The sequence below is a fragment of the Corvus cornix genome, chromosome 6, assembly GCF_000738735.6.
Source record: "Corvus cornix cornix isolate S_Up_H32 chromosome 6, ASM73873v5, whole genome shotgun sequence".
In the NCBI taxonomy this organism is placed as follows: Eukaryota; Metazoa; Chordata; class Aves; order Passeriformes; family Corvidae; genus Corvus; species Corvus cornix.
Genome location: NC_046336.1, coordinates 19385549 through 19400761, shown reverse-complemented (window position 1 = coordinate 19400761; position 15213 = coordinate 19385549). Strand labels below are relative to the sequence as shown.

Here is a 15213-nt window from a genome sequence, read left to right as displayed (position 1 = left end):
CCCCAGAATGCTTTGTGTTGCTATGTTAATGTAACCCGGTTCTGCGTTCCTGGTTGGCCGCTGGCCTCTCCGCCCTTTTGTTACCTTATATGTCCTTGCCCTAGAAGGTTCTCCACTCCAGGTTCCCCCCATTGGCCCTTGCCCCTCGCCAGTCCTCCAGAGCTTCCCCATTGGCTCCCATACCCTAGTCCCGCCTGCACACCGCCCCAGTGCCATCAGATCATTGGTCACTGGTGCTTGCCTGCTCCTGTACTTAAACCTGGACCCTTCATTCTCTGTTATCTTCGTCACTGGACTCCTTTATGATGGAGTTGCAATAAACCTTCATCCATGGAAGTTTACACAGAGACCCTTCCTGCCTCTTTGCTGCTGACTCATATTACTGGAGCCATCTGTGTATTTGTGTGTGCCCGTGTGTGTGAGTGTGTGCTGGTCCAGCCAAGCGGCTTCACTAAGGAGATTCTTTTGGAAAGATCGCAGTACCTTGTGCTACGGCATAGAAGCTGCGGCACTCGGGATAGCGACATATCTCCCCTCCTTTGGTGGGAACTTCACATCTGGTGCTATGACCCAGAAGTCAGGAATTTCAGAGAATTCGCCACCAAGGAGAAGAAAAGTTCTGTATCACCTGGATGTTTCACAACAATGGTATTCTGTGGGCTTTTCCCCAAAAATATTTTGCTGTTGAGAGTTTATTTTGTGGGAGTTCTTTGAGACTTCTGTAGTGCGCCAGGAGCCTACTATGTTACCTGCTGTGCAAACACAAAGCAACAAGGGAATTTCTGCTGCACATAGTAGTATCTAAATGTACTGAGAGTGATCACCTGATACAGGCAGAAGGGAGAGAACAATTAAATAGTTGGAGCACAGGGTATAATTTAAGTTTGTTCTGATTTATACCAAAACTTAAAAAGAAGTTGAATGGTGAATATATAATCTAGGTGGCAGAAGAACACGGTGAGAATTTTCCTATTCAACCTAAACCCCAGAATTTTCAAAGAAGAGCAAGTTAAAAATAAATAAATTAATTAAAGCTAAGGTCTGAATAGATAGAGGAAAAAAAAAAAGATGGATAGATTTTCAGGGATCTTTAACAAAAAATTTCAAGAAAGCTAAAACTCTGTGTATAATGTTCAACTGTGTGTCTGAACACTTTTCAAAGTCTTCTAGTACAAATACTGAGCGGTACATATTTACATACCTAGCTCACATTTGGACTCTTTAGAAGTGCTGGTGACAACTGCAGAAACTGAGCCTTTGGAATATTTTGACAAAGGTGAAACCAAATAACAAAAGATTGTACACTTCAGAATACTGGCCAGTTTCTCATACTTGTTGGGCAGTGAACCTTCAAAGCAGAGTCCTGGGATGGGAATAAACCATGGGAGGAATTCCACTTTTGTGTGCCTCTGCAACAAGAAAAGGTGCTCATGATGGGGAAAGTGCTGGGCTGTTGGTGATTCTGGGAAACTTGTGGTGTTTGGTTAGATCCTTGAGTATGAGCTACGTTTTAGAGAGCTGCTTTTGGGAATCTTGGCCAAGTGTCTCCCAAAACAGTGAAATTAATTAACGGCTTTATGGCCATTCTTTGGCCTACTGGTGTGCTTCTGTGACCTCTCTGTTAGCACTCTATTTCCACAATGCAGCATTATAAAGTTTCTCTTCTATTTTGTCACAGTGTTTCCCAATTCATTTGCTTAAACATTGTATGTATTACATGAATGTATTCCCCTGCCAGAAAATGATGCAGCAGGTAGAGAACCTGTGTTGAAGATTCATTATCTTTTCTTTCATTTACTTTCTCAAGAATCTTTAAAAAAAAAAAAACCAACCAAACTGCAAAAAAACCTAGCTAGGCTAATTGATGATGGTTCCCTTTGCTTTTATCCATACCTGCATAAAGGGCAGGAGCATCCAGTGTGCTGGCAGAGCTGGTTAGAGTTATATGTTGTTCCTTTGCTGTCAATGATCAGGTGAGCAGCACTGACTGAGTCACTTTCCCTTTCAGTTTTGTCTAATGATAAGTAGGTTGGTCAGGACAGGAATGATGTCTTACTGCATACAGTACATAATGCACAGTCATTGTCTCAGTATCTGTAGCTGATAGCTCATAGTCTCAGTTTGTAGCGTTTCTTTCCAAGACTGCAGCCGTTGGCTATGCTTACTTTGTGTACTCACTCAGTACCCTGTAACCTGCCTGCTAAAAGCAGTCTTTCAGCACTCTTTTCAAGACCTCAAACACTGATGTACAGATTGTATTTTGACCTTATATGTGTAGCCCAGTAAATGTGTATATGAAAGCTAATTAGTATCACCTAGTCAGTGTTTTACCAGATTCATCTCACATGAAAATCTGTGCTTTGTATGCCCAGTTTGGCAAGTCTCAAACACTCAGTAAGTAAGAATATTTACACGAGCTTTAATGTCATAAAGAGCTTTTCTGCAGTTTGTTTTTAAGCTTTTTGTCTTTTATTTTTGAGCCTGTAATTGACACTGGATGGTAGAACCAAAAGAACTCACAACTGTTTTAGGGAGGCTGAGATTTCAGTCTTTTATCACATATCCTTCTTGGAGCAAAAGCAGAAAACTTTGATGAGACTTGTAAGGCAACTGTGAGAAATAGTCATGTACCATATTCTGATTTTGAGAGAACTGTTTGGCTACTGCACTGCCAAGATAATTACAGTGGTACCTGCAAACAGTGTAAGTGACATACGATGGCAGAGCTGTTCTGAGCAAAACAAAGTAGAAAGAGAAAATACAGATACCTGAGATGAGATTTGTTATGAGGTGCCTAAGAGGCAACATAAATCCACCATCAAGCAACAGCTCTGTGGAAGAAAAGGTTTCTTGATTGGTTCAATGGTAACCTAAAGCAAGTACGCAAATGAGAACACTACAAAAAACAATTGTAAATCAGTTTTTGGAAAGCAAAAGCAAAAAAAAATTGGCTCTCCTTTTTTGGGCACAGAGCAGAGTGCAGAATTTTCCAGTGAAAACTGGACAAGTTGAGATGTCCTATGAAGTTCTGCTTTCATTGCGGATTGTTCCTGGGGTATCATCAGCTCCTAAGCGCCAGCTCCTCTCAAGTCCTGTGGTGTGAGCTATTGATCTTTGCTGCCATTTTATTCCCTCTTTTATGCCTTTATATGAAATGCTTCCTTTGACATGCAAACAGTTTGAAATCTCCTTCTTTCCTAGCAGACAGGTAGAAATACCTTCTATGCTTCTCCTCAGTGAGTGATCAGATAGGCACAGCAGCTTTGGAAAGGGGTTTGGAATGTGTCCTGTCTCTCCTCTGTGGTATTGTGGCTTAGTTCCCAGAGCCCCAGGGATATAGCATGTCACATTTACTGCTCCTGCTGCATCCTTTTAGCCACCAGAAAACCTGCAGTTTAAGAAATTCAAAGAGCTTGCTTAAGATGTGAAAAAAGCATTTCCAGAACAAAAGGTGATGCCAATTCCTTGCCTCCCACCAGAGCTATGAGGAAGGAACCAAGCTGCAGATTGTACTGAAAGTGAGAAGGGTAAACTCCCCCTTTCTCATTCCCATCCCAACCCCAACCCAGCCCCCAGTAAGGCTTCATCTCTCTGGGAATGGAGTCCCTCTGAGCGTGATGCTGAGCCAGAGGAGTGACAGGTGCCTCCTGATATGCCTAAATGAGAAGAACCAATCGGAGGAGCCTGCCCAGCTTTTGTTGTCATCTGGCTTTGCTCACGAAAGATGAGTTTGATTGACAGATGCATCAAGGTTCACAGTTTATTGGTTTTTGCAAAAGAGCCAGATCTGCCAATTTAGACAGGGGAGTGACACAAAACTTTCCATCTAAATGGACTAATTTTACCACAGGGAATTCCCAGGCAGAGCGCTCCAAGGCAGGCGCAGTCCTGTTTTATTTTTTAACAAGGACTGAATGACAAATATAAACGACAGTTCTAGGCTGACGGAACATCAGCATTTGACACTTCACAGGGGAGCGGTGAAATAAACAATAGGCAGAGAAATTGAATTAGAATCAGATGAGAGTCAGCTAGAGAGGGAGAGGAGGGCCTGATTCTCTACCAAATCATTTATAAAAGAGCAAACTGAATACTAAGTAGCTATAACATGTTCATATCCTGGTTTATTAGCAAATTTAACCTACTAGCATATTATACTTGCTTGATATTAATGGGTTGCTAGACAAAGGTGGATGGTAGGGAGTGTACAAGGAGTTTCTGTTCACGATGGTGCAAATCTCTTGTGCTAATCTTACCCTGTTACTAATAGACTCTACCAAGTTAGCAAAAAGAATATCATGTTGATTTAATTTTTCTCCTGTTCCCTCTGGCACATTGCCTGCTGAGTTCTGTCCAGTCTTCCTGTATTCTGGCACTCACTAAGTTTTGGGTACCCAGCTTTGCAGCCTTGGCTCAATTCTTTTTCTGCTTTTTTTTTCTCTGGGACTTTTCAAGTTCAAATAGGCAATTCGTGACATTTTAAGGAGAATGATTCTGTGCAGAGTCTGTTTGGAACTTTCTGAGTATGGACCGTGTCTGCTTGAGATAAAAGGTTGGCTCACCTGGTTGCATTAGCAAGCTATTATCCTATTTCTACTTAGTTTTGACAAGGGGATGGGATATATAAACTTTCCTGGCGGGTTAGACAGCTAACTGTTAGCTAGATGTTGTTTGGTTTAAATTTGGTTCCTGGATTTTATGTCATATTTTGAGATTTTAAGCATATCTAGAGAAATGATTTTCAATCTTTTTCAGTTGGCAAACAGTAAGAACAAAAAACAAGCAAGCTGCCTGTACAGTGCATCTATGTCCATAAGCTCACCTTTCCCAGTTATATTAAAAGCATTTTCCTTAAAAATAAACTAGTGATTTTAAAAGTGCACGCTAAAAACTACTGGTCTTGATGTTAGAAAAAGCAGCATGAAAATAAGGGGCTTTCGATTGATTTGCTTGGTAATGATGATTTGACTTTCATATGAGTCTGTAAAGTATATATGTGGAAGCTGCCTGATTAGCTAGGCACTGTAACTAACCACTGCTGATGTATTAAGGAAGTTCCAAATGCAGCTCTGTGGTTAAAACGGGATTCTTAGGGATGCTGACATGGAAAAAAAAAAAAGCTTCTTTCTTCTGTACAAAGAGGTTCTCTACCTGTGTGAAGTTTCACCCTGTTCAGTCCATTTGAGTTTTCTGTGTAGGTTTTTTTTTATTCCTTTCATAAGTGTTCAACAGGATGTGTTTGAATTAGTCTCAGGTTAAAAGTCATTATAGAATCATAGAATGTTTTGGGTTGGAAGGAACCTTAAATGTCATTTAGTTCCAACTCCCCTGCCATGGGTGAGGATGCCCCCCTCTAGACCAGGTTGCTGAGAGCCCCATCCAACCTGGCCTTGAACACTTCCAGGGATGGGGCATCCACTTTTCTGGGCAACCTGTTCTAATGTATCACCACCCTCACAGTCAAGAATTACTTCCTAATATCTAATCTAAATCAACCCTCTTTCAGTTTGAAAAAAAAAAATCCAACACCAAAAAAACCCCCTCAAAACAGTCCCTTACAGCTTTTCTCCCAAAGGTCAGAAGCCACAGGTGGCTGCAGTTTCAGAGCGCCAGCATTTGCTCACGAGCTCTGGCAGCAGAAAATTAGGATGCCTATAGTAAAGATGAATGTTGCCTCCTTCCTGAAACCTGGTGTTCCTGTCAGAGTAGTAAAGGGGACTTCGGAGAACAACAAAAGCAGTAAGGATAGACAAGGTCCTTTGAATGTGTGGGGGAACGGGAATAGCGCGGAGTAGCCAGCAGTGCCTGAGCATGGAATGTGGGGTGCTGGATGCGCTCCCCCGTCTGTATAAGAAACGTGGGGGTTCATACCTGGGAGGGTAGGAGGCAGAGGAGGAGGAAGGGAGTTTACAGAGAATCCGTGTTTTCCTCATGGTGGGCAATATCAGGGGTCAACATGCCTGGGGCAGAACTGGCAAGGCACAGAAAGGGATCTTGAAGGAAGGGCATGGCAGGGGGCTTGCAAGAAGCAGCCAAGGTTGACAAGAGGGTTTCTCCTGCTACAGGGATAAGAACCAGTGGAAAAACAGTCCTTTCAAAGCTGCTACTACAGAATGAATTTGCAGGTAGAATTTTGAACCCGAAATTATCAAGTATGCTTTGGATGGCATCTTCCACCACAATGTCACACAGGAGAAAGCAGGAAAAACACAAGTCTTTGATAAGCTTTGGTATCAGACCAGCTCTTTCAGCCTTGCCAGGAGTTACTGGGCCATTTCCAGGTCTTGTGACATTTGAGCTGCGTCCAAAAGCACTAAGCCACAACATCCCGTGATGCAGTGAGACGTTTCCTTTTCACTGAAGTAAATTTCTGACTCTTACAGAGGAAGAGGCACCATTAATAACATAGCTGTAGATGTCTTGAGAACATTGAAACTAGAAGTCAAATAAAAGTTTTTTTTGTATTTATTTTATATACATGTATATAAGTATACATATATACAAAATGGTGTTATATACAAATTACATTATTTCTAGTCAATCTTGTAATTTTTGTGTGTACTTGGATCATGATTTTTAAGTATAAGGTGCTGACAATACCAACTTTCTTTACTTCACTGCAGAGAGCGCCTGAATTATGTAAGTTAACTGTCCTGAGGATATTCCCAGCTTTTTTCTAAAGCAGAGAAGAATTTATACACAGACTGTTTACTAGGCATATCTTAATTAACAGCTGCTTTTTTAGTGAGCAGATCCTTCCCTTAATATTTTAAAGTAATTTCCTTTGCTTACAGACATAATCGTATAGATTTACTAGATTATAGTTTTCAGGATGAATTCTTTTCCTTTAAAACATCGATACTATGTTTGCTGTTCTTCCATTTTTGCCACTCCCCAGGTCCTTACAGTTTTTCAGTACCGATTATGTGTCCAGTAATCCATCTTCTACCTAAATTAATACCTTCAGATGTGTATTATCTTTTCTTGCCTACACTCATTAAAGAGTGTAGTTATTTTTAAAGAAGGTTGTCATCATCTCAGAATGTTCAAACTTTTCTTTATTTTTCTTGTCAGAGTAATCATAAAGAGGATTTCTTTACTTAGTGTTGCATAAACCCTTACAATATCATTTTCCTCATTAGGAGACAGACTGGTGCTCTTTTTAGTTTTATCACATAACATTTTCACACTGAGAACTCCCATTGATTCTGTAGGATTATTAAAGGAACATAGTACTAGTTTGAATGGTGGAAATAGCTCATTCATGCAAGTATTTATTTTTGCAAGATATATAATTTCTTGAAAGTTGCAGAAGTTTTGCTGTAGTTCTACTGCCAGTTATGGAGACTTACACAGGAATGTCAGAGTAAAGATTTCTGGGCTGTATTTTGTGATACAAATGAGATAATCATGCTAGTAAAAGATTATTTTACCAGGATGAATTTTGAAAATCCATTTTGCGTTCGTCTGACACATATATCTGGTGATTCTTAGCCTGTCTTTCACTTCTCACAGTGAATGTACATTATTAATTTTCTTTGATTTCAGTCAATTTAACATCTAGGATTCATCTATCAATTTAGTGTTTTATTCTTATCACCTAAACTTTGGTTGAGAAGGAAAATTCTGATGCATAAGAAATGTCAGAATTTGGGAATCCAGTTTTATTCCAATTTTGAGTGCAAGCCGATCCCTGCATCACATCCCAGGCCTATCTGTCTCACAGGTGGAAAACCCTGGGAACCTGAGCCCTCCAACTTCAGGAGAGTTGCCAGGCAGTTTTGCCGCAGTGTTGTGAAAATTGAATTGCTTCTACAGTCTGTTTGGATTTCAACAAATTGACTTTCACTTATGGAAAATGTCCTGTTGGGGGATTTTCAGCCTATGCTATTAATACTGCAAGGGAAAAATAGAAAATTAAACAAAAGGAAATGCTTTAACTCTCTGATGAGCAAAACTATTTGATTTCATGACAGCACTTATGCGCAGGCTTTCCTTAAGATACACATGCACTGGCAGAAAATGGAGCCCACTGGCTTTCATGAGCTGTTGTGAAAATATTTTATAATGACTAAAAATTGTAGGAGCAAAATTGATTTGGTCTAGTATGACTTCTTGCTACATTTTTATTGCACCTCTATGACCCTAAACTGCATGTGACTTCCTGGAGAACTAATGCTTAACTGAGGAGAAATTGAGTAAATACCTCAGCATTTGGTATGTTTATAGCATACCTGAATATAATACCCAGCTGTTTGTTGGGTGGACAATGAATAGCTTGGAGAATGGGTTATTAATGACTTTACACTGGGTTTTGCTCCCCAGTTGACCTAGACAGAGTCTCCCAACTGGGGCTAAGAGGAAACAAGCATAGAGGGGAAGGAGACTCTAGGCTTTACCACACATCTTTGTGATGTTGTGGCTACCCAATAACATTTTGATTTTCTGAACTACCTGGGGGTACCTGATATATTATAGATCATTGGGAATCGAGTGAGATCAACAGAAGAGGGAGTCCTGCTGGCAATGCATTGGAGCGCATGGTGGCTGGTGGGGGCTCAGAGGCTGGATTGTACTGTAGGGTGTTGCAAGCATGTGCAGTGTCTTTCATCACGCAGCATGGTGGTTGTTAACAATCACAATGTTTACATGGTGCCCAAAGGGTGCCAGGTGCAACAAACGTAACATACCAGAGACCTCAAGGGGAATCTCTTGGAGAGTGAAGTGTTGGGGGAGTGGGGGAAGAGAGAGAGAGAAGGAAAGAGAAACAAGCCAGAAGCCACAAAAATGACATAGAAAAAAAAATTTGCTTTTATTTCTCATGTGCACAAAAAGAGAAAAGAAAAGAGTCAAACAGAACGGAAGTGATGAGGAAAAGCCAAGAGGGGCTGCAGAAGCCTAGAATGGATGTGACCCTGCACCTGGCACTGGCCCCCTTCCCTCCCGGGTCTCATGTCTAGCTTAGCCTGGAGATCATCAGCAGAGCTGCTCTACAGTTACACTTGCTATCAGTTCTGTAATTGTCAGTTTGGTCCCTCCTTCATGCTTTGCAAGTCTGCCACCATCCTGGGCTCAGCCAAGGAGCACACTGTGGTATTTGTGGGTCCCTCAGAAGCCCTGACTCTGTCAATGCCAAAGGGGGCAGCTCAGCTGTGATTCTTGTTTCTTTTTCCAGAGGGGTGCTTTTCCTTAGGGACAAAAGGGTGGAGTTTTTCCAACAGTTCAGCAAAACAAAAATTCCCTTGGGAAAATGTTAATAAGCATATATAATTTTATACTCAAGAGAAGAAAGAGGTGCAGGGCTTTTTGTTTTCCTTTCCTTGTTTAACATCCTCATATTCATGTTGCAATTAATTCTGAAGTCTTACTCTGAGTTTGATTCATTGCTACTGATGGGTCGGAAAGCATGCAAACTTCTCCCTATTTCCACAGCAGGGCTCATTGCCACCAACTCTCCCCAACAGATTTGCAGGCCACAAGTGTCAGCTTTAATGCATCCACCTCATGCAATCCTCCCCACATTCTGCCGGGCCAAAAGGATGTGAGAGCTTCAGAGAGCAGGACTCAAAGGTACTGCCCAGTTTTGAATGCCATGGTCCTTGTTGTTTCCAGCCAAGCACGGCATTTGAGAATTCGCGAGGTTCTTCCCCCATGATCAAGTAGAGACAGAGGAGACCGAGCCTCACAATATTTCTGCTTGGTCCATTAGATAAAACAAACATAGCAACAGAACTAAGAATGACCTGAGAAGAAAGAAGTGAAGGGAGAGCTAAGGAAGACAAATAAAGAAACAAAGAATGATTTGTGAGAAAAAGGAAAAGAGAGAAATATAGTGGAAACATTAGTTATTATTCACAATAATGTTTAACATTTTGATAGAATTTTCTATCCAGAATTTCAATGCACTGAACTGGTGATAATTAATTCAGCTGTGCAATCCCCCTGTGAACTAGAAACTGTTGTTCTTCCCATTTTAGAGAGTGTTGGAATTGAGGTGTGTGGGGAAATTGGACTTGACAAAGGTTTTCTAGAGCCACAAGGAGAACTAGGGAGTTGGAGGTCCCAGATACCTGCTCTCATATCAGGAATGCTCTTCCCTCCCTGGATAGAAAAGTACATCGGGAATGAGAAATAATAAAAGAGAGGGATAGAAACTGAATGGAAAGAGGGTGTGAGAAAGATATGTGAGAAAGGTAAGTGACAGCAGAATGGAGGAGAGGTTTGAGTTATAGACTTCACTGGATTTTGCATAAAAATTTCTTTTTTTCCTGTAACATTTTTAAAAGAAAAATAATTTAAACCCCCCACCTATAACAAAGCAGCTGTTGGCCTGTTGGGGAAAGGGTCCTTCCAAGGTTTGGCTGTTCCCTCAGGTTCTGGATTTGTGCTGTGCTTTATTGAACACATTGTTTTGTTTTCAGTGAGCACAACGAGACTTGCACAGTACACACAGCGTGTTCCTTATCTACAGGATGAGACGAGGCTGTTTTAATAACTACCATGATGAAGATGGAGATGAACTTATATACAAGAGGAATTGCCTTCACATTACACACATTATCTTCCTACAAAGCAGCAATTGTTTTTTGCAAATAACATAATATTAAATAATTGGTAGAATTTTTGCGTTTCCTGCATAGTCCAGTCTAATGAAATCTAGATGAATATTGATGGTTTTCTTCTGCATAATATCACCACATAAATCCCCATGTCAGCTACTAGACTTGGGCTATAATACTGCTTTACAATGCATCCACCGACTGTAAATCAAAACAACCAACACAAGAAACTCTTTGGCAAATGTAATTCAGTACATTCGCATGAGGGTCTACAGATGGTGGTGGAAGAGGATTAGACTGCCCAGTCCTTTGCATAATTCTGCTTTCCTTTGAATTTTCCTGGTCAAACTACATGCTGTACTTACGAACTTTCCAGACCAATCCAATGCTTGGTGGAAATCTTTTTTTACCAGTGGAGTTAAACCAACAATAGATTTGGCCCTCCAAGGGTCAAATCAAGCTAGCCATGAGTGAGACAACTAAATCTTGCTTTCAGACCCTAGCTCTTGTCCTCAAGTTTGGTGAAACACCATTATAAAAATAAGCATTTCTGAGCTGCTGGCTTCTCCTGAGCTGCGCCCTGGGCTGCGCGTGGCTAAGTGTGAGGTGTGACAGTCTCCTTTTCTTTAGCTTCCTCAGGAGCTTCTCTTTTCTGGTCCTGGGATTTATTGCCTCTGCACTGACTACCTGTTGAGTGAATCTGGGTGGTGCACAAGTAGAGCAGAGGCTGTACTGAGAGACTAAAAGATAGACCATTCTAACAGGTTTCAGCATCTATCTGGTGTCTGTGAAGGAGAACAGAAGGAGTGGTGAAAGCATATTTTTAGAAATTGCTCAGAATTTTCTTCTCTCGTAGATTAAGATGAGACAACAGGCCAAATTCTGGTCTTGGTGACAGTGTAACAAATCTGCTATTTGCAGCAGGTTACTCAGAGGTAAGATGTGCAGAATGATACTTTTAATAGATTAGGAGTAACCTCTTTGATTTTATTCTGTACAGGAACAGATTTTAGCTCTATATCTTCTACGTAAATGTCCCCACAAATACCCTTATCATTTGGGCACCCCATTAAAGAAGACACAGACCTATAATCAGCTAAAGCCATGCAAAGGCTAAAAGAGTTAGGTGAAAGGGGCCTTTGGGATCAACACAGCTGTTTACTGATGGTGGATTTCATACATACAAGTTAAACTTGGAGACAGAATACTGAGTCCACTACCACATCTCCTCAGAGGCTTGGAACTTTGGATTTTATACATGATGTTGGCTGTACAGATTGCTCCACTGTTCACTTTTATGCCCTTTGGGGGTTTTATTCTCAATCCTGTTTTTGTCCATGGACAATAGCCCACGAGTTTTACCTGAAACCTCTCTAAAACAACAAGGATCTACTTTGGCAGACTTGATGCCCTGGGGACAGGCTATAGCTGCCTTCATGTTTTCTTTGAGTAATTTTTAGGAAGTGTCAGTGCAAGGAACAGTTTATGAGTTTGCTGACAATACAGGAGTAATAAGCATTTCTATTGACAGTTAGCCTTTTGCAGAACAGTGTTTGTCCATGACTTGGGAACCAAAATGAGCAGAGAATCCCTAGAGAATCATCAGGTGAGCATTTGGGATAAGGGGTAAATATTAGGGTGCACAATACAGGATTGAAGATGAAAAGATGGGGCTGTATCTTGAGTCTGGCTGGTAGGATGCAAGCATATGGATTTGAATGGGGGCCTATAAATTAGTAGGTGTATGAGCAGATGGATGGGGAATCAAAGGGGGGCCCATATAGCAGGGCTATGATGGTTAGGAAATTAGGTGTTGGGCACAGATAATGAGGCGGTTGTCACCGGCAGTGGCGATCTGGAGAAAGGGTGTTGGGCATATCTAAAATTGCAAAAGTTGGGATGTGGGTGAACTGAAGTTGTCACAAGTACAGAGTTTAAGGTAAAAGGACTGCAGGTTAAGGACTAGGGAACCAAGCAATTATCCCAGCCAATCCTGAATTTGTCCATCTCAGTCTCAGCTGTCCAGAGGGCAATCAGATGGGCCCACATGAAGCCCCACACTTTCCACCACACAGCGCAGTGAGAGCGCAGCTGGGCTTGTTTTCTTTGTTTGCCAACCAGTGACATGGAAAACATTTGTTGCCTCAGAGTGCTTTTTTTTGTTGACTGATGTATTTGGTAACTTTGTCAGATGTGACTTGTCCACACTGCTCCCCAGAGACAGGATTTGGGAAAGGAGGGGGAGGAGGAGGAGGAGGCGACGGGGTGGAGCTGGCATCCAATCCTCTCCAATACCATCATCCCATTGTAGTGCAAAACAGAAAGGAAACAAAACCCTAGAGTGAAAGAGGAGCATCAAACGTCAGAGGAACTCGTCTGCCATTCAGGTGGTGGGGAGAGATGGGACTTGGAGTTTTATTTTTGTAGGGTTTTTTAATTATTATTTTGGTTTTTTTGTTGGTTTTGTTTGCTTGGGTTTTTTAGAAAATTGGGGATTTTTTTGTTCCTTTTTACAGACCTTCATGACAAAGCATAAAAACACAGTTATATTTATATATCTATTTATATATTTCTTCATTTCGTTGGTTTGTTTGTAAATGTTGCTCCATCCTCCTGTCTGAGCTGATTGTGTGTCACAGAAATTGTGGGTGTATGTGTGAGGTTCCTCCCGACTCTGGCCTGCAAAGTCACCACCCACGAGGTGAAGCCAACTCTGGGGGAATCCATGCTGGAAAGTGGGGATGAGGTGCACAGAGAACCCCTCATGGGGTGCAGATCATTACTTGGTCCTTTCTTCATTGCCAGATGGGCCAGGTCTCTGTGCTGCCATCTCTGCTCTAGCCAGACTGTTCCCTCTGTCCTGGGAAACAGGGTGAGCATCACAGGTTACACACACTCAAGAGTCCACCACAGAAGAGTATATCTTTGGGGAACAGTGTTTCATGAGCGGCATTCTCCCGTTTCCCTGGCCCTTACCGCTCCCAGAAAGGGGTCCTGTAGGGCAGTGGTTGCCAGCTGCATTGCTTCCCAGTCCCCCTGGAGTCCTGGAAGCTGAGAGGACTTTGCATGGCTGAGCTTTACCCAGAGGTGTTGGAGGGCTCCCTCAGGGGATGCCACTTGGCCACAGGCTGTTCCTGGCGTGGGGGGAGCTGTCGGGGCGGAGGGTAGGGGGAACGAGGGGGTCTCAGTCTCATGTGGTGAGCGCTTGGTCCGGCGCCTTCATGATGAAGAGGAAGGAACTGGACTGTGGGGAGGAATGGAGAAGGTCTCTTCACCCTTCCCAGGGATGGAGGGAGGTGATCAGACAGGTACAATGTGGAGGCCTAAGCTGTCGCCCTGCAGTTTCATGTGGTTTCCATGGTAACTAGTGGCGGTCATAGGCAGCGGCAGCAGTGGGAGGTGCGGAGCCCCGGGATGTGGCACTATAATAATAAGGGGAACCTGAAAGTTAACACAGGAGAAGAATGGACTGGTTGAAAGGACAAACAGTAAACAAAAAAAAAACCAAACCAAAAAACAGGAACAATCAAACTAAGAAAAGAAATAAAGGAGAACTGAAAAGAAACAGAAAGGTAGGAAGAAAGAAAAGCAAAATAACCAAAAAAAGAACTTGGAGACTGAGCTCCTAATGGGATTAAGGAAAGGCAATCAGTGGAAGCCAAGTGAGGGCCACACTTCAGTGGATAGATGCTACTGTGGCCTCTATATATTATGCCCCTCTACAGAAAGGAGATCCTTTTGCATCTACTGACAATCAGTAGAGTAAGTCAATGAGCATTTGCGCTGGTTTTGACTGGGGCAGAGTTAGTTTTCTTCACAGTGGCTGGTAAGGGGCGGTGTTTTGGATTTGTGCTGAGCACAGGGTTGATAATACAGAGACATTTTTGTTATTGCTGAGCAGGGCTTACACAGAGCCAAGGCCTTTTCTGCTTTTTGCACTGCCATGCTGGTGAGGAGTCTGGGTCCAGCCAGGACAGATGACCTTAACTGGCCAAAGGGATGTTCCAAACCAGATAACATCATAGTCAGCATGTGAAACAGGGGAAAGAAGGAGGAAGGGGAGATGTTTGGAGTGATGGTGTTTGTCTTCCCAAGTAACCATTATGCATGATGGGGCCCTGCTCTTCTGGGGGATGGCTGAACACCTGCCTGCCCATGGGAAAGAAGTGAATTAATTCCTTGTTTTGCTTTGCTTGTATGTGTGGCTTTTGCTTTCTCTATTCAACTATCTTTATCTCAACCCAGGATTTTTCTAGCTTTTATCCTTCCAATTCTCTCCCTGATCCTCCTGGTGGGGGAATGAACAAGTGGCTGTGTGGGGCTTGGCTAATGCCTGGGGCTAAACCACAACAAACATTGCAGCACAAATATGCCACACCTGATCCGTAGCCACAAGGAAAGTGTCAGGGCCAGATGTTCTGAGTGTACCTGACGAAGTATAATGGGTCACTTTTAAAACCAGGAGGGGAGAAATGAAACAAAATTACAAGATTTTACTACTTGGGATTTGGGTCACATTTGGCATGAAAGCTCTTTAGGTGGTTATCGAATGTGTGTTAAATAGTGATTGATTATTAAGATCACATTTACTGAAGTTTAACAGCTGGAATAAAATGTGCATCTATTATCCAGTTGTTAAACCTCAGTAAAAAGG

General features: G+C 42.2%; 1 protein-coding gene and 1 long non-coding RNA gene across 9 annotated transcripts in view; one reads left to right on the top strand and one right to left on the bottom strand.

The window, feature by feature from the left end:
• Positions 1–15213, top strand: part of LOC120410229 — a 92429-nt gene that overhangs the window by 2422 nt on the left and 74794 nt on the right. The window lies entirely within an intron of this gene.
• The window catches only part of PAX2 (paired box 2), a 103523-nt gene continuing 95355 nt past the window's right edge, over positions 7046–15213 (bottom strand). For 4 of the 8 annotated variants that reach the window (XM_039554311.1, XM_039554309.1, XM_039554313.1 and 1 more), the window contains one exon: positions 7046–13981. In XM_039554311.1, coding sequence (XP_039410245.1) covers positions 13860–13981 — 122 coding nt within the window. In that variant the 3' untranslated portion in view covers positions 7046–13859. Of the gene's footprint in view, positions 14001–15213 lie in introns of all 8 variants that reach the window. The other 4 variants (XM_039554312.1, XM_039554314.1, XM_039554317.1 and 1 more) reach the window with 1 other exon arrangement.